The sequence below is a fragment of the Telmatherina bonti genome (genome assembly GCF_933228915.1).
Source record: "Telmatherina bonti genome assembly, chromosome: 6".
In the NCBI taxonomy this organism is placed as follows: domain Eukaryota; kingdom Metazoa; phylum Chordata; class Actinopteri; order Atheriniformes; family Telmatherinidae; genus Telmatherina; species Telmatherina bonti.
The window spans coordinates 37,251,781-37,270,987 of NC_136624.1; the positions used below are offsets into that span (position 1 = coordinate 37,251,781).

Consider the following 19,207-nt stretch of genomic DNA (forward strand, 5'->3'; position numbering starts at 1 on the left):
TGTCTGCCGTGAAAGTAAAGCAGTGCATTGCTTTGGCAGAAGCATGCATGAAAAGCATAAAAACACAGAGGCAAATGTGTGCAGCAACCCACTCATGCACTTTGTAAATGAATGAGTCAATAGCCCTGTTGTCTAATAGCTGTTTTCATTGACCATGTTCAGAAACGGACCCTAGCACTGAGTTGACCTGCACTAAATTGCACCAGTGTCAGATGCGTATTTGTGCAAAGCGACTGCATGCTCACTTGCAGCCCAAGCATTCGTGCAGCTACTTACTGTACCTGAACCAGAGGGGAAAGGTTCTTCTGTCTTTTAGAAACACCTGCCTACAACATGATCCACATAACCGAGTTGAATGAAGTTACACACACACGACACATATACAGAGTTTGATCAAATAAGCAGAGACAAGGACAACAAATAAATACAGGATGTGGATGTTGAAAACATGCAGAGAGAGAAAGAAGGAGGGGAAGAAGAAGAAGAAGAAGAAGTGAAGGCACTGGTTGATGTTTATGAAAGCATTCAGTAGATCTTACTTACTTCTCACACCAAAGAACACAACCACCTACTACTATTTGGACCATTATAATCAAGTTGAATTGTATAAACAAAGCACTGGGCTACTGTCACACCTCATATAAAGATGCAATATTAAACTCTGAACCCCATAAAACATAAAAACAAGGATTAACAATCATCAAAATACACAAATGGTTCTCACAGCATCAGCATCCACTTTGTCTTTAGATCCACGGCTACCAGCCACGACAGACTCCAGCACTGCCACCCAGCGTTGCTTGTCAGGGAAGCTGGGAGCCATGAAGTAGAGGGACTGGCCCGGCCAGCATGTGGTGTGAGGATGGGATTCCAGCTTCAAAACGTATGGGATATCTTTGGTAAAAACAAACAAACAAACAAACAAGGAAAAAGACTCGTTTGGTTACTCTGTAAGCAGCCAGAATTTAAAGCTGAGCAGAACTGTCAACATTGGGTTGTACTTGGAGATGTGGGGCAGGAGAATCCAAAGGATGAGATGTAAAAAGAGCTTATGCCAGTGTGTAGAGATGCAGGATTAGGTGATGCTCGGACTCTGTACCTGACTTGGCAGTGTTGATGAGCTCAGAAGCCCCAACAGCACCGTGAACGGTCACCTCTCCATCAGGCAAACAAAGCTCAAACTCTTCCTCAGCCTTTATGCAGTCTAGACAAAAGATAAACACTTAATTTTTTTATTTTTTTTATTTATTTATTTTTTTTTTTTACTGTGATCATTACAGTAAGTTAAACTGAATAACCTGCATCAGTAAAGTTTTATTTATTAATGGTATAAACCACTGACCTTCCCTGGGCTCATTGTCGTAGATAGATACTTTAGTTCCATCAAGAATCATATATTTACTCTCCCAGCCTTGTTGTCCACGCTTGCCATTTCTATACAAATATGACAAATAAATGTAAATAAAGCACAATCTGTGCTGTGGACAACATACCACACATGTACAGCTGTAAAAGACTGCCTTACCTAGGCTGCTTCATCCACCCCTCCAAGCGAACATGCCCACTGGCCTCTTTGACTTGCAGAGAAGGGGAGTTTGCTTTTTCTCGACACAGCGCCTCTGAAAAGTGAGTCGCGTACTCAGCTGGCAGGCCGCAGGTAGCCGGCAGACACGGTGAGCATTTAGGATGGCACAGAGTCTGGCACTCTGCAGTTTGACAGAGAAAAGGTTGTTATTAGAGTTATAGCACATTTAACATGTATAATCTTTATGCTATCTTTATGTTTTTGCCTGGGAATTCATCAAAATCTAGCAGCTTTTTTCTCCTTTTCTAAGATTTATATTAGTGAGAATTATAGCCACAGCCAAAACAAGACAAATCTAATCCCACCATGTCGTGGCTGCGGTACAAGAACAGCTTCCAGTATTTATATTAAAGCTTGCCAATAAGTGCTTTTGGAAATATTTTCATAGCCCAGCGACAATGCACGATACAGACCTAGACAAGTAGCAGCCTGCCTTCCGAAGTGAACAGTGTCCAGGCAGACAGCACATTTAGCAGCCCTCATGTTGAGGCCCACGGTGAAGCGATGGGGGATGTTGTGGTGCATTCTTTCCTTCACGCGACGACCAAACTCTGCGATGCAAAAAGGGCAGGAGAAGCATGAAGGGATAAGAGCAACAGAGAGGAGGGAAACTTGGCACCATAATATTCTGCTACAGGAGAAACCCTTCGCAGCTGTCAGCAAAAAAAAAAAAAAAGTTTTAGATGCATTCTTCCAAGCTGTATGGGGCAATTTAAATAATGAATTGGTTAGCTAAATGAGACTTTCAGGGTATTAAAATAGTCAAATTAAAATCTGATTGTACATGCCAGTGCGTGTGGAATGTATTCCAGTGTTTCTGGGTGAGAAGCGGCCTTTCCTACCGTATGCTATATAAATCATGACTCCAGGAATGACAGTGAGAAAAGAGATGTTGACGTTACGCCAAACTTGACCGTTAAAGCTGGGGGAGGTAATGTTGCTCAGAGACATTTATATTTTACTCTGGGTGAAGTGGTTCCTCATCCTGACAGTAGTCTGTAATGTTGTAATCATGAACAATAAGAAATATAGTTAGACCCTCAGTTTACTGTAAATCTGTAAAAACTTTGACTGATCCAAACATTTGGACCGAATTGAAGTTGTTCATTTCTTATATTTCGTAGCTTCTTCTCCCGGCTCCCCTCCTCCCCCTCCAGCAGTGCATACCTGATAGCCATACCTGCATATAAACAGTGTGTTAGGATGAAAATACAAAGTAGTAGGGGTGGGAAAATCGAATTGAAAAATCGAAAATGAAATTTTTTGCTTCACAATTTTAAAATCAACTTTTTTGTTAAAAAAATTTTTTTTCCTAAATAAATAAGAATAATCCATTATGAAAGTTTTATCATTTCTATTTTTTATCTTTTTACTTGTCTTATTGGGCATTATAGCAGCAGAATGATGATTTGGCTGCTGTGTGGTTGTTTTCTAACTAAAATCAAGAAAAATGACCAGCAAAAAAAGTTTTGTACATTTTTTTTGTTGCGTTTAATCTAAAAAAATCAGCAATATCAAAGAATCATGAGTATCACGATTTAAATCGAATCGGCACCAAAAAAATCATAATCGAATCAAATCGGGACAAAAGCATATCGTCACACGCCTACAAAGCAGTAAAGAAGAAACTTGGAAGGCAAACATGGTTGAGAAATGCAGGAAGGATTCCCCGACCCGGCTCGGTTTATTTGCCTCCTCCCGCTAAACAGCCGAGAAAGAGAAAATTGTTGGTGAAAAAAGCTGTGAACTAGAAAAACACTTGGAGAGCACAAACCTCCACCAAGGCTTTTTAAAAAATTCCTGGATCCAAACGGTGATCCGGATCACCACCAAAATTAAATAATTTCTTCATTTTTATATTTCCAACAACTCCTGAAAATTCAATTAAAATCCGTCCATAACCTTTTGAGTTATCTTGAACCCAAACAGATAAACGGTGTTACAAACATAGTCTCCTTGGCGGAGGTAAGAAAAAAAGCCTTGGCTCACGCAAGGAGCAAAACCCGAAGGGGAGGAGCCAAGACAGGGCCTCACTTTCACATCTTTCTAGCTCCCCAACATCACCTCCCCCAGCTTTAAGAGGAACATCTTGGATCAAATTAAAGTCATCCAACAGACAGATGTACAGGATGGAAATGAGCGTGTGTGTACATCGTAAAACATGCGTGGACAGGCGATGAGAAGACGCACTGTGACTGCTAACTTACTTTCAAACGTGACCCTCCTCTTTTCTATGAAGAGCAAGAGGAAAGAGACAGAAAGGACAGAAGTCTAACAAGAGCTATGTGGAAGTTTATAACAGGACAGTAAGAACCTGGATCACAAAGCAAGTTCCACTTGGCCAGAACCAAACATCTGCTGAAAAGCTCCGTTCCACGGAGGCCAAAAATATGTTTTTATCATTCATTGTCTGTCTGTACTTTACTTTGTGAAACAGGACCAAGCAGGATTATTACCGTAGTTGGATAACTAGCAAATAAAATCCACAGCTGTATCTTCTTCTGACGGTTTTTATTTCAGTTCATGTTCCTGGTTTAGAGTCGGAGTCCAGGATTAACATGTCTGAATGTACAGTTGTGCTCTTATTTATTCATACCCTTTCATTAAAGAAGGAAAAAAACAGCTGCCTGTAAAATAAGCTGAAATTGACTAAAATAATAATAAATAAAAATTTTATGAAAATCATTGCATTATTTTCTAATTCTGGTTCAATAAAAATATTTTTTTAAAAAAAGCAAACAAATAAGATAATTTATTGCATATTACATCACTCATAAAGTAATATTTAGTTGAACAATCCTTTAATGTTTCCGCTACAGTCAGGTGTTTTCTGTTCCTGTCAGACTTCTGCACCTGTTGACAGGTATTTTCTTTCTTCAACTCAATTAAATGAAAAAACTTTGCCTTATATTACTAAATTATATTTTTGCAAATTTTTAGTTATTGTTCCTTATTTAAGTCTCCAGTTATTTGAGTGACTGTTGTAAATTCAGCCTTTTACTTTAATGAAAGGAGATGAATACATATGAGCACAACTGTAGTTATCCAACTTCTTGCACTTCATAATCCCACACTGTGAAACTGACTATATACACATATACAACACACCACACAAACAAAACAAGCGACCAAGGAGTCCATTTGTTAGCATAAGGTTGAAAACTCCTGTGAGGAACACCGTAAACCCAAATGAGTAGCTCATATTGACGGCGCAGATTGTCTGGGGATTGTATTTACTTCACACATGAAGTTATCTGGTAGGATGACTTACCTTCAGGGGTAGAAGTCTCCTTGCAGCGAGTGGAAGGGTTGAGCAGGCTACTGGGATTGGGTTGATGTTCAGGAGATTTGACAATAGCAGACATGAGGATCTGATGCCGAGCCTGTGCTGGTGTAGAGGACGCCACATGCTCCTGGGCTTTGAAAAGAGCCGCTGCATCATCAGAAACACATAAAGCAACATCGTTTTAGAGCGGCAGCTGTAGGCTGGAGATGATCTGGCTACATCTCCGAAACACAGATAATAAATTCTGTAATAAACCTAACAGGGCAAGATAATGGAACAAGACACTGTCAGTCATTTTGTTGTTATGTCTGCAAACAGATGAGGGACAGAGTGCAAAAGAGGATTTTCTGAGAGCTGACAGGCTGTAATTTTTCAGATGGCAGACCACTGTTTTTATTGTTGAGTTCAAAGAACAAAAAGTAATACAGTTAAATCAAGATATATGTCCGAGTAAGTATAAAACAATTTAAAGGTCTTAAAGCTTTTATTAAAGATGATTATTGGATTTTTGCCCTTTTCTTCAAACAGGATCAGACTGACTGAAGCTGTTTTACGGCTGCTTGCCAAGCGATGCTGTGACAAATATAAAAACACAAAAGACACTCTGCTATTTTTGGTCCATGAGTTCAGTCAGAAAATCTGAATCCATTTTAATTTCTTTTTATTGTGAATTATGTTTTTGTCACAAATATTCCAACACAAATGACTGTGTCAGACAATATCAGAGCCAAATGATCAATTTTGTTATGATTCTGAGTTTTAGGTCTGTATTGGTTTAGTTCTGTTAAGTTTTTAGCTAAGTTACTTTTTCTAGTTTAACATCTAGTTTCCTAATTACCACACATGCTCCTTGTTTAGTTATTAGCTCCATCTGTATAAACACTCCTTGGTGTCTTTTCCAGAACCTGGTCAGTTGTGTCAGGGTTAGTACTTGTACTAATTTGGCTGTCAGTCTTTAAGCCAATTAAGTTTTTTAATTTAAGTTTGGTCCTTGTACTTTCCTCCCAGTGCAGCACCTTTCATTCCATCTACATAAATCCTACTTATTTCTGCCTGCCTCATCATCCCGCATTTGGGTTCTACCTCCTTCTTAACGTTAAAAAACAAACACGTTGAATTCTTTTGAATATTTGGACTTTGGATTTGGAGTAAAAAGAAATTTATATAAAGAAGACAAGGAAATAAACTGTCAAATTATTTATTAACCTCAGCTGACATGTTACAGACCTTCTAGCTAACAATAACTTATGATGTGATGTTTTCTTGTTTCAGGTTCCTGTTTTATTTTGTAGTTTTTCCCCGTTTCCTGTGTAGACTTTGTTTTAACTGCTCTTGTTAGTTAATTCTTTACACCTGTGTCTTGTTAAGTTCTGTCAGTATTTCTAACCCTCAGTTTTGTTGTGTTTTGCGGGTCCATTGTGTTTGTGTTAGTCCCCTGAGTTCTTCTGTTTGCAATAAATCCTCTAGATTCTGCATCCCTACTCTGCATTTGGGTCCACATCTCAGCATCCACCCCATGACAATAACTGTGTGAAAATGTATACAGAGTATGTTTAGAAGACCTGTCAGACCCCTACACACGAACAAACTGACATAAAGAGCAGACAACATAAGAAGAAATGACGGCATAATGTGGGTTCAGCATCTAAGCTCGGGATGTCCAAAGCCGTTCCTCAAGGGTCACAATCCTGCAGGTTTTCAATGTATCCCTACACCAACACACCTCACTCACATTAAATGGATCTAACAGCCTATAAAGTTCTGCACAAAGAGTCAGGTGTGTTGGAGGAGGGATACATGGAAACCCTGCAGGATTTGTGGCCCTTGAGGACCGGAGCTGATATAAGCTATGAATAAATGAAGATAAAATACATACCGTAATGTGCTGGGTTTTGTTTTTTTTTTTTGCTTAGATGCTGCAACATATTTTATGAAATAAATAAACCCTACAGTCTATCTATACTATCAGTATGTCAGTTCTACGACAGGTCTGAACTTACCCTCCTCTCTGAGCGATCGCAGCTCTATCCTCATCTTCTGCAGAGCCTCTTCCAGCTCTGCACACCTTGAACGCTCCTTATCCAAAGCCAGTTTCATGTCACTGTACTGCATGGGAACAGCTGGCTGGGCCTGCGGCACCAGTGCCCCGTTGGTCGTGGTGCCTACATCTTCCCGCCGCCGCCCAAATATACCCTGCACAGACAGGAGACAGCTATGAAGTTCTTTTATTTAGCAGCAAATCTGACTCTTTTCCTCACAGCTGATTACTAATTTAAATGCCTGCCCCCTCATCCAATGTTATTGTTAAATATTTCCCTTTTTTTTAACCTTCTTTTTTTTGGTGGGTTGGTCCATTTTGGCTTGGAGGAAGTCAATGAGTTTGGTCTGCTGGGAGATGGTCCCCTCCATCTTCACCTTCTCATGGGAGTATACAGCCTGCAGCACGGAAATCAGAAGCTAATAGCAGGAATTGCATCTGAAGTCAACTTTAAAAAGAAGTCCCCTTGGGAACGTGCATATCAAGATTTTATCATCATCCTCCCACAGAGGTAGCTTTCTTTCTTGCCCACATCTGTTAAACTGTTCTAATACATCACAAGGAAGCGTGTCCCTCCCGTAGGCCGCTGCATTTCATGTGATTACAAACATAAAGCAATGAGCTGAACACCTGTATATTCTCCAGCTGGTACTCCAGATCTGTCCTCTCAGTTTTGAGCATGTCAGTTTGGTCCAGAGCATCTTGAAGGCCTTGGGTCAAACGGAAAATGTGGCTCTTCTGGAGGTCCATCTGCTGCTGAAGCTTCCCTTGCTGGGGAGATTAAAACAACAAGGTAGATATGTTTTACTTCAGGTCAGTTTATTTAAAAATAGGGACTAGAAATGTTAATAAATGGAGGTGCGTATGTGTAGATGTGTGACATCGGTTGATAGCATGTCAGTGTGTACCTCCTCCATCAGCCTCTGTTTCAGTTCTCTCTCCGTCTCCAGTTTCTGTTGTAAGCTGCGGGCATTCATCTCCAGCATGGCGTGCTTCTTCTCCAGATCATTGAGCTGTGATAAAGGGTGACTTTGTGTTAATTTCTGATGCGCTCAAGTCATAAACACACCTTAAATAAAACAGAAAGCTCAGCTTAATTACAGAAAGTTATTCTGTAACTTAAGAATAATATGATAGTTATACAACAATCTTTGCTGCATCGAGATATTAATGATGCTTTTCAATCAATCTGCAAATGTCAAAAGTGTATTTTATTATTATCATCATTATTTATTATTTTAAATACAGGTTTTTACATTAAAACTGGTGAAATGCAAAAAGGTGGTGATTTCCAACTCATTTTCCCAGACAACCCTCTTTATGAAACTACCAACGTGCTGTGGACCCTCTCCTGAAACCATGCTTTGTTTCATGCTTTCATTAGGTGCTTAAATGATCCATGTTGGTCGCCATCTTTCCTGTGATAAAACCAAAGTTAAGGTAACCCCATAACCATAGCCTCTCTTTATGATTTTCAGAATAAAAAAAACGAATCATCTGCAGTGTGGCATTTCTAAGACGTAGCTCATTGATGACATGGTGCAAAGTGTTTCCAGGCTCCCAAAGTGCTGGTTCCATGTTTATGAAACACTCAAATGATTTTAAAAAGAAAAAAAAACATGAGCAAATACACCTCAACTTGTCTGTGAGGACGTAGCCTTAAATTAAATCCCACTGGCTCTGAGCAGTCAAAGACTGGCATCCCAGGTTGGGAACCAGTCTTAAGAAAGCTTTTTGTTTGTATGTTCATTCATTCATTTATTTATTTTCTGAACCGCTTAATCCAATTCAGGGTCGCGGGGAAGCTGGAGCCTATCCCAGCTGGCTTTGGGCGACAGGCAGGGTACACCCTGGACAGCTCACCAGTCCATCGCAGGGCTTGTTGGTATGTATTTTTATTATTTATCATTTTAGATGCCACCTGATTTTTTGCTTTTAAATGAACTCTTATTTATATTCTGTTTTGTCCGTAACTGTGACTAAATGTTGTTTTGTCTCTCTCGTAAATGAGACATCACATCTCAGAGGGACTACTTGTGTAAAAAAAAATGGATAAATAAAACAAATAAAATGCACGAGATGGCTGAGCAAAGACTCCAGTTGGCACGGTTTCAGTATGGCGACAAACACAGCTAACCTTATCACATGTTTCCAGCCAGGAAAGGATGAAAAACACCTGGCTTCAGCTGCTGCCAACCAGAGGACGGAAGCTTCAACTCTGTCAACTTTTGCCAGTTTTCTTCTAAAATTCAAGAATCAGGACTTTCTGTGCTGCAGTATGTTGCACATATTTGGAGCCGAAATACAACATTCTGTGTTCTGCTTGTAGTTCTTATGTCGGCCTTAGGTTATGTAGGGTCGGCCTTATGGTGGCCTGAGGTTATTTAAGGTCGGTATTATCATTCTGGTGTTAGTTGAAAGAAGCTAAAAAGTTAGTCATGTTAATCTAATTTTAAACATCCAAAAAAAGAGTGACGATTAACCCAACTGGGTTTACGTAGAAACAGCAAACCTTAGTGGGACTTACAGAGGTTTGTTGACACACAAGCTCCCCCGGAGATGGATGGAACTCCCAAAAAAAAAGCTCCCCACATTTTACAAATACACCAAAACTGAAATCATGGAATAATTTAGAAAAGTTGTTCAGGCTGCTGAACGTGTGATGCATGCCACATGGCCTGGGTAATTGTATGAACATGACGATGAGTGGGAGACAGCTCCAAACAGCAGTGAAACAGTGATTATATATAACAGAAGGATGTGCGCTAGATGTTTTTTGTTTGTGATTGGCATCGATTTACTGCAGGTATGCTGCAAAAGGGACACTCTTTCCTGTTGGGTTTTTTTCTCCTAACTAGAAAACCTCTTGACAAATGTTATTTAGCCACATCCGTTGAAATAAAATAATCACAGGCTGTTGCAAAAAAATTAGAACAAAGAGAACAAAAACAAAAGAGACACATCAACAATAATTTTCTAATTGCTTTAAATAATTTGATTAAATCAAACGTTTTATGTTTTTGTTAATCTATCCATGTTTTTCTTAATCCCTGGATGGACTTCTGTTGTCATTTATGCAATGTTTCCTTTGGATTTTCTCAGAAGCAGAGTGTATTTTAATGTGACAGTTTTTGCCTTGATCATTGTTTTCCTGCTTTTTCTGTCTCTGCAGCACAAAAATGGCCAAATATTTTAAAAGTTTGATTAATTTCTTTGTGTTTATATGTTTGTTTTCTTAAGTTTTAGACAGGCAAGCTCTTGGAACTACAACACAGAATTTCTGTGACAAAGTGAGACATTCATTGAAAAGAAATGAAGAAAGACGAAGTTAAATCGACTCACTGTGTCAGACAGACTTTCAGCCTTCAGTCTTTGCTCCTTCAAAGCCTGCTGTAAAGCTAGAATTTCAGCCTTATGCTCCTTGACTGCCAGTTCCACTGCCTGGCGAGACTCCGTGCTGCGCTGCTCTGCACGCAGCCTACGAACAGTACAAGTTACATAATGATAAAAAAAATCTACGCACAACAAAAACGATTCCATTGAAACATGTTGATGTAACGTCATGTTGGTGATAAACGCTCATAGCTGAGCGTTACCTGTTCTGCTTCTCATTGTCCAGCAGCCTCTGCAGGTCCCTGGTGCGTCTCTCAGCCTGATTTTTTTCATCCTCTAGAGCTCCTCTCCAGGCCTCCCACTGCCTCTCCTTCTCCAGCAGCTCGTCGTTCAGAGACTCCAGCTCCACCACCTGTTCCTCCAACATGCTACACGTTGTCTTCAGCGTCTCAATGTTCTGAGAGCACACATGACAGAACAGACTGAAGAGAACAGACTGAAGAGAGCATCCTTCACGTGATTGTTGTTTCTGCATTTTCAACAATTGCACATGGGTTAAATGCTATAAGGCTACAAATGTATACAATTTATCTGGATTTCAATCAAGTATTTCAGCATTTGCTTTAAACTGTGACCATGTGGCAATGAAACCCAGACTATATGGGAGTAGTTAAGAAATGACATCTGACCTGAAGTAATAAACTAACAATACATGTTACCTGTTTCTGGTTGTTGAGGTGCATCTCACGGTCAACCACCTCCCTCCTGAGGCGGTCCACCTCCTGACTGAGTTGCAGCTGATCCTCCCTCTCATCTGACGCCTCATCCAGCTGTTTGGACAAGTAGAAGTTTTGGCGGTTCAACTCGGCGTTCTCCTGACTGAGCTGCGTAAGCTGTTCCTCCAGGTCGGTGATCACCTGTAACAGAACAGTCAGGCAGAGACGTTACGAGGAAGACGAGGGGGAGTCAGAGGAAGGACAGTTGTTATACTTGTCAAGTTACACCACATCTGGGCTGCAGACTGTTTAAAGCTCTTATGTGCACACTGATGGGAATTTTAGTTTCTGTCTGACTAACATCAAACATATCTTTGGCTTATTGGAGCTGCAAAACTACAGTTACAGCAACTATTTAATAATTTTACGATGTTATAACTTTAACTTGAGAAAGATGATTTATTAAAAGTGGTATTTCAATGTGATTGCTTAGGTTTGGAGACAGTCTGTGCCTTATTAAACAGAAAATGTTCAAACTGCAGTGAATAATATAAGTTAAAAAAGCAGCAGCATTCAGACAAATACTGACTGACTGACAGAATCTCCAAAGCTCAGATTAGACTGCATGTGATGCAGAGCAGTACTTAAAACTATTCTTCAGTGGGACAGCAGCTGTATTGACATCTTTCCCCAGATAAAACACCAAGCTGTCTTTTTACTTTTCCAAAAGACTTGCTTCATCAGGCGACATGGCTACATTAGGATCAACCTTTACAATCCCCTTCCTGTATAACTGGAAGTCTTAAAAAGCCTTGCAGCAGCACTTACTGAGCAACTGTCTCTCAGAGCATCAAACTTGCGCTGAATGTCGTCTCTGTGGTTCTGTTGAAAACAAGAGCAATTGAACAACAAATTTAAAACCAAAGTTGACTACACACATATAATAAGAAGAAATTATATCCTGCCACAGCTTTATTTAACACAAATAATGCCAAAGTACTGTAGCATGAACACTCCTTTGGACTGCATATTTTTTAAGAACCATTTTTTACTATATTGCTTATTTCTCTTCACACCCTGATTGAGGCCAATTAATGAAATGTCGTATACACAAAATACAACTATTTACTTATTGGTGGAACAGACAGGACTGAAAAAATAGACACCATTCATTGTTTTAACCGGTCCGGTCTAAACAATTGGATGGTTACATGTCAATTAAACTCAAATGCCATTTGTCCCTCCCCCAAAGCAGTGACCTCCGGGTTTAAAAGTGAAGCCTATGCGAAAGTGCTTAAAAAACCCTGCAGTTCCCCCTTCATCCACTAGGGGCTCTAAAACAGAGAAAATCTCAACAGACTCATGTTAAAAAGACCAACTTCACAGCAGAAATAAACATGTTTACAGCCTGGTACAAAAACATTTTAGGTTTAACAAGTCAGGTTTACCTTCATGACAACTGTGGGGGGGAGTTAACTTTTTTTTTAAAAATAACTTATTATTGAATCTTGAAATTCTGCATAATCAGGGGTGTGTCCCTTTGATTGACAGGTACCCAGTATCCCGCTGCAAGAAGGCAGAGTGTAGCATGCGGTTTTCAGCCGTCTAATACCGTGATTTAGCTTTAGCCTGCCTACTTTCATTAGCTGGTTAGCTCTGCTAGCTCCAGGTTATCTCAGTTAGCTCTTAGCTAGAGGTAGGTCGAGTTTAATAGACATCAACCATCCTCCCCCACACTCACAGCCCAACTTGTATTTCCTGGGAGCGACAGCAAGTGATGCTGCCAATATGGTGATGGTGGGAACCATCCAATGAGCTTCGATGCAGCTGTTTAGAAACCAAGAGGTGACATCAGGGAGGCTCCTTCCATCTTTTACATACAGTCTGTGATCCTCCCTCAACTCCTCAGGAACAAGCGTTGCATGTTTCTGTGCTTTCTAGATACGGCTTCAGGGGAAAGTCTCTTAAAAAGGGTTTGGACTGTGGAATTTCAACGTAACTTGCTTGATTCATTTATCCAGATGTTTCCTACCCTACCTTTAAGCCACAAGATTCTGAGTACCCAACTACTTCTTCATAAACAACAATGATGATGCAGATCAACTTGCAAAAGCTCATTTTACCCTCAGAGCAGTGATTTCCTCCTCTGCCTCAGCGGTGGTCTCTTCTAGTTCAGTTTTAGCTTGCTGCAGCTGACTCTCCAGAGCAAGACGTGCAGCCTGCAGGCTGCTGATCTGGGACTCGCGCTCCTGCAGGGACAGGGTCAACTCCGACACCTGCCTCTTGATCTCCAGTTTCTCTTCTTCGTGCTCTAGGCCCATCTACAGGAAAGAAAGAGTTAAAGCAAACAGAGCAGGTAGATTATTTTACCTGGACTTCCCAGTACCCGTGTTGGACATCGAAGTTTTTGGAATGATCTAAACATGTTTAATGTTTGAAGTTCCATCCAATATAGTAAAGCAAGGCAACAGCAGATGACACAAACTGGTTTAATTAATCATGAAGATTATGCAAGTGTAAAAATTACGAGGTGCATGTAGCTTTTAGTGCATCATAACGGAAGGTACTGAGGAGATCTGTAAGTGTGAGAGGACAATATGAGTGTGTTTGCAAGTGAGGGCACAGAAAGGCTAGCAATTAGTGCCAATCTGTGTATCACATCCCAGTGGGGAAGTGTGTGAGGAGGCTGAGATATGACAACAGGCTGTCTGCTAGGAAAATCAGCAGACAGGTTCTCAGAAAAGTAACACTGTAGCCCTTAGATGTGTCAAAACTGCTTTTCCCACTATGTGTTTGTGCTGAACACACAAGCAAATAAGAGATTTCAGAATACATTTCTCTGTGGTGGACAAACATGTCAAATTCCAGGAGTGAAATCAGTGCAGCATCGTTGACTCTTTACTATGCGTGGAAGAAATTTTCTGGCTATTTGACCTTTATCTAATTAGCCGTTTCTCTAAAAGGTATCTGATCAACCGCCTTAATCCCTTTTGTGACGGTATTGATGTAAGGCTATAATCTGTGCTGGTTAAAGTGAATTACTTAATCTTGGGATTATAGATCTCTGTGCCTCCTGCTGCCTCACCTCCCGCAGCCTGCTCTCCAGCTCAAGCAGCCGAGTTCTCTTGGTTTGCTCCTGCTGACTCATCTTCTCCAGGTGTTCTTCTAGTTTGGCATTTTGAGCCTCCAGCTTTCCAGCTTGAGACTCCAAATAAAACTTCTGCTGCCGAAGCTCTGAGATCATCTCCTCCTGGGCTTTCCTGACAATAAAAAACACCAACATATTATAACCTGTTCAGAAGTATTCAGTGTTTAAATGAGACACTGGAGTGTCAAAACATATATTTGACATATTCAAATTGTAATTTAGTGAAACCAAATCAATTGCAAATTCAGCTGACTTTACTAAAAGACACTAAAAAAACATTTATTTATTCTCTATACTGTCAAATTAAGGGTCAAGGGGCAGCTGGAGTCTATCCCAGCCATCATCAGGCGAGAGGCAGGGTACACCCTGGACAGGTCACCAGTCCATCACAGACTAACAAACATACATTATAAAATGTTTTCTTTTTTTGTTCAGATGAGTTACAGCTGCATCTCTTGTGTTTAGGCTTAAAGATGACAGTCTAACAACAGGAAAGAGTGCAGACATGACGCACAAAGATGTAGGTGCATCCTAATGAAGCAGCTGGAGCTCCCAGGAGCACACAGTGCAGGCGGAGGGTTTAGTTAACTCACATGTTTTTCTGGGTGTAGATGCTGCTGTTAGCGGCCAGCTTGTTAGCCTCTGACAGCTCAGCGATGCGCTGCTCTAGGTTCTTCATCTTAGAATCCATGGCATTAATGGTCTGTAGGAAGAGAGGGAACAATAACACGCATCCTAGCAAACAGCTTATACTTTTCATTAATATGTTTCTGCAGCACAATTTTATCGAGAAAAGAATGTGTTACATGACGAAAATCCCACTGGAATCCATTTAGTTGATGCCTGCTATGTCTACTGTTAATGTCAGATGACTAACCCCAAAAGCTTCTTAGCTGCCTCAGTTCTACCACATTAACCAGATTAGAACTTAAGTCCAGGCTTTATTAAGCAACATGAAGCATGTTGCAGTCTAATCTACCTTGTTTAGCTTTGCAACCCTATACATCTAAAACTATTATGTAAAATCAAGATGATTCAAAACTATTTAAAATATAAACTCTTGAAATAAATTAATTAAATGTTCACAAGTAACTTTGCATAAAGAATAAAATTTCTGGATTCACTTCAATAAAGAATTTGCTAACAAATGTTTGGAATTTTTAAAGAGCTTCTTGTGTTTTCTTACTGCTTTCTGTTCGCTGATAAGTTTACAGTTCTCCCTCGACTCCTCCTCATGCTGCGCCCTTTTTGCCTCCAGGCTCTCCTTGTCAGCCAGGTCTGCCTTCATCTGGGCCTCCAGAACCTTCATCAGGCAGAGTCAATGAATACAATACTTATCTGCTTTTTTTTTTTTTTGGACAAATTCATGTTTAGAGTACAGCCAGTAATCTGCTAGATGACAAAGCAGCCCTTTGTGACATGACGGCAAATGCGGGGAAACTTTAATTAGCACGATGTCAGTTCTCATTGTAAAACATGAGACGGCTCTGACTCACATTTGCAGTAACACTGATGTAAAACGTCAACACTAACAAATACTGACATAAAAAGATATTAGGTTGCCCCACCTTGATCTTATCTTCATAAAGTCTCTCCTTTTGAACCAGCTGAGTTTCCATCCTCTGTGCCGTTGACTGGGCATCCCGCAGGTTCTCCTCCAGCTCCTACAGAAAATGCGGTTTAACTTGATCTCACCATCACAATCTGCACTAACAAATCTACTCTAACTCCAAATACGCATCAAACAGAAGAAATGAAGCAACTTGCATTGAAAAGATGGAAATCCACAAGCTGATAGTGGCGATGCCTGTTCATGTTGCGTGTATGTGTTAAAACCTAACTATACATTACTGGCAGCCATATCTGACGCTCTGCTACCTCTAAACAAGTGTTTACATCTCGGATAACTGTGAAGGTAGATTGCGATAGGGTTGGATGAATGGGAGGGGTAGGCAGTGGGGGGAAATTGGGGAGGAGTAGTCAGAGTATTAGCGGGTCGTATCTCTAGGTTTCTTACCAAAATCTTTTCAGCCATCTGCTGAATCTGCTGGGATTTGGTCTGAATGTCGTCTTTCAGCTTATTCTCCCTCCGCTCAACCATCTCGAGCCTCTTTACCTGGTTCTCCAGGGTCTTCCTGCCCTCCTGCTTACACGACAAAAGGCACAACATAAGGCTAATTCCATAGAATATGTCATACATGTGTTCAAGCTACCATAAAAGGCGATCTAACAAACAAATCCAACAACATGTTGTGTATTGATGGTTACACATTATAGATTTAGTCTAGTACCTCCGTTTCTCTCAGGCGACGCTTCAAAGTATCACTAGAGTCAGTTTTGCCTCGCAGGCGCTCCAGATCTCGTTCCAGTCGCTCTTTGGCCTGCCGGACATTCTGCAGCAGCTCAGTGGCTTCTGTGCTCGCTTTCACTGCCTGGGAGGGAGTCAGAAGGTCAAAGGCTGTTAATGGATCCAGAGACAAACATCTGGATATGCTTGGGCAATTTCTACCACTGGACGTCGAGAAAAACGTAAGAAGCTGCAGGAGTAAATAAATGGAAATAAACAGATTGTAGAGAAGCCAAGGCTCTTTAAGCCTTTGTAACACTTGCTTTCTACAAACACTGTAAAGTTACGTTTACATGACTAATTAAAGGACAGAAACCTTGTTAAAACAACAACAAAGGAAAAAAAAAAACATTTAAAAAAGCCAATGAAGAAACTTTTTACCTTAGAAAGTTTGTCTTGGAGCTCTTGTATTTTCACCTGCTGTTCAGAGTTGGTCTTAAAAAGAAGAAATACAGTGAGTTCTCGCATCAAATCTGACAGAAACTTTAGCTCTGCAAAGATATCTGACAACAAAACACAATGTGATCCGCTGCTTACCTTCTCCAGTTTAGAAAGAAGCTCCTCCACTTCAGCTTTACCCTGCTCTTTGGCCTGAAAAGACAACATTGTGGAAAACATTTATATTTTAACCCTAAAATAAAAATTTCATGCCTATAAAAAAAAAAAAAGAAAAGCCTTGAACTTCTTGAATTTCTAATTAATAAAAAAAAAAAAAAAAAACAACTGGTGTGATAGTCACAATGAAAAGGCACAAAAAAGCATGTATTGCTGAATATACTGTGGATGTGAATATATTGTGTTCATGTTATCAATAAACAAAAAGGAAAACAGTCAAAACAGCACTTTGGACAACTCTGGTGTCTCCTCTCAGTCAGCTGTGTCTAGGTCACATCTGATGAAAGGCTCCCGAAAGCATCAAAACATGTAACACAACACAACTCAACACATTTTAAAAATCTACTTCTAAACTTTCAGAGAGCTCAGTTAATCTGAGAATGATCCGCAGCTGGAGATGTTTACTAAAAATGCCACTTAGACCTATGTTACCTATCTTTATTCATAAATTGGCATGATAAAAGTAACAAGTGGTCAACAAATGAAGCTGATTTTAGAACAAAACAGAAAAAAAGCTTTGACAAATTGTGTTTTACATAAACTAGAAATGTTTCAAAAGAACAAAAAAACCATCAAGAACTGAAAGTGAATCTGTTGTTTCTGAAATAAGTTTGTACCTTCTGGATTCTCTGTTGGTATTCAACCGCTTTCCGCTTCAGCTCCTCACTTGTTTGTCTGGATTCTCGAAGCTCAGCTTCATAAAGATCGCTGCGACGTCGGGCGGCTGATAGGTCCTCCTCTAGTTGCCTGATGGTTACCTGCATCTCTTCTAACTGGGCGTGATACTCCTGAGGCCACAAACGGCAGACATTGATTCAAAAATAAAGAAATAAAGAAAAAATACTTCAAACATGTCACTTTGAACAATCACCATGTTTATTTGCACAAATTGTATTCCTCTCAAAAACCTGTGAAACTCATAATATGATAAATCAACTAACAGAAAATATTTAAATTGTATTTTAAATGTGAGCAATTGTGCAAATTGCATCACAACATTAATTTAATTTTAAAGGCCTCCCTTAAAGATCACAGCCTGGTAAAGAAAATGTCTTTATTCATTAAGTTAAAACAGCTCTTTAAGTCATGATTGTTGCAGTTTTTTGCTTTTTTTCCAGTGACATTAGTTAGGAACCAAAGCATTAATGTAAATTAATGCAATAGATCTGCTGACGCAGTTTCATTGTGCAGCAGATCTATGGAACCTGCAGCCTTGTTTGGAAATGAGCATTCATCAGTAAACATGCCAAAATAAATGATTAAATATAAAATCAGAGTATTATAAACGCTAAACACCGAGTTGTCATCTTTACACAGTGAAAGAAAAAGCAACGCATCAGTGTGGTCTGGTCTTTTCAGACGGAGCATGTCGCGCTGCTGGCGACTTAAAACTCTTTCTTTCTGATCAAGTCATTGTTTTGAACGTCCAAATTTCCATCCATCAGGCCACATAATTGGTTAAGACACATCTTACAAATCCGAGAGGTCAATAAAGTCATTTAAAGGTGTACTGTTCCAAATTATTTCAAATTAAACTTTAATTTGTTTTGTCAAAGTGTGTCAAACTATTGCAATTACAACGTTTCGTGTCCCGGAATGGAGGGTGGATGAGTCGTTTGAGTAATGATCAAAGTCTCGGCTTTTATACCTTGCAGGGATGCCATCTGCATGGATGACCTTTTTAACTGCTGGAGACTCAGAGGGGAAGCCCTGTCTGTGTAACAGACACACACTGAGAAGGAATTTTATCTCACTGCTTCTTTGGTTACATCACTATCAGCGATTACAGCGTAAAAACTGGAAAACAGAATATCCTCCAAAGAGACTGGACGTGTTGACCGTGAAGGTATTTTATTCCTTTCAAAAAGCACATTTAGAAAAATAAAGTGCTTAAAAAAGTTATTGTGGTGAGGAAGTAGAAAGGAAGATTTCTGAAAAATTTACATACTTGTTCCTTAATTTCTTGCAGCTTATTGCTCTGCTCTCTTATATCATGTAGTAGCTGCATGGCCTTATCGTCCTCCCTCGAGACCTCGACGCGCGCCTCCTCCAAGCTACGCTTCAGGCTCTGCGAACACATATATATACAGACTCAAGGCGCATTCAACAATGATGCTGTAAATGTTGAGCACAATAATA

General features: G+C 40.0%; 1 protein-coding gene across 1 annotated transcript in view; it reads right to left on the reverse strand.

Annotated features, from left to right (window-relative positions):
* Positions 1-19,207, reverse strand: part of cita (citron rho-interacting serine/threonine kinase a) — a 44,662-nt gene that overhangs the window by 8,198 nt on the left and 17,257 nt on the right. The window contains exons 12-38 of the mRNA XM_079242378.1: positions 19,017-19,136; positions 17,686-17,856; positions 16,991-17,044; positions 16,835-16,888; positions 16,398-16,538; positions 16,124-16,249; positions 15,675-15,770; positions 15,293-15,409; positions 14,700-14,809; positions 14,044-14,218; positions 13,082-13,279; positions 11,787-11,840; positions 10,962-11,159; positions 10,506-10,699; positions 10,252-10,387; positions 7,818-7,922; positions 7,540-7,680; positions 7,200-7,307; positions 6,872-7,064; positions 4,857-5,018; positions 3,793-3,816; positions 1,999-2,136; positions 1,526-1,706; positions 1,343-1,434; positions 1,100-1,204; positions 725-894; positions 282-326 (exon numbers count right to left, since the gene is read on the reverse strand). Coding sequence (XP_079098504.1) covers positions 282-326; positions 725-894; positions 1,100-1,204; positions 1,343-1,434; positions 1,526-1,706; positions 1,999-2,136; positions 3,793-3,816; positions 4,857-5,018; positions 6,872-7,064; positions 7,200-7,307; positions 7,540-7,680; positions 7,818-7,922; positions 10,252-10,387; positions 10,506-10,699; positions 10,962-11,159; positions 11,787-11,840; positions 13,082-13,279; positions 14,044-14,218; positions 14,700-14,809; positions 15,293-15,409; positions 15,675-15,770; positions 16,124-16,249; positions 16,398-16,538; positions 16,835-16,888; positions 16,991-17,044; positions 17,686-17,856; positions 19,017-19,136 — 3,408 coding nt within the window. The remainder of the gene's footprint in view (positions 1-281; positions 327-724; positions 895-1,099; positions 1,205-1,342; positions 1,435-1,525; positions 1,707-1,998; positions 2,137-3,792; positions 3,817-4,856; positions 5,019-6,871; positions 7,065-7,199; positions 7,308-7,539; positions 7,681-7,817; positions 7,923-10,251; positions 10,388-10,505; positions 10,700-10,961; positions 11,160-11,786; positions 11,841-13,081; positions 13,280-14,043; positions 14,219-14,699; positions 14,810-15,292; positions 15,410-15,674; positions 15,771-16,123; positions 16,250-16,397; positions 16,539-16,834; positions 16,889-16,990; positions 17,045-17,685; positions 17,857-19,016; positions 19,137-19,207) is intronic.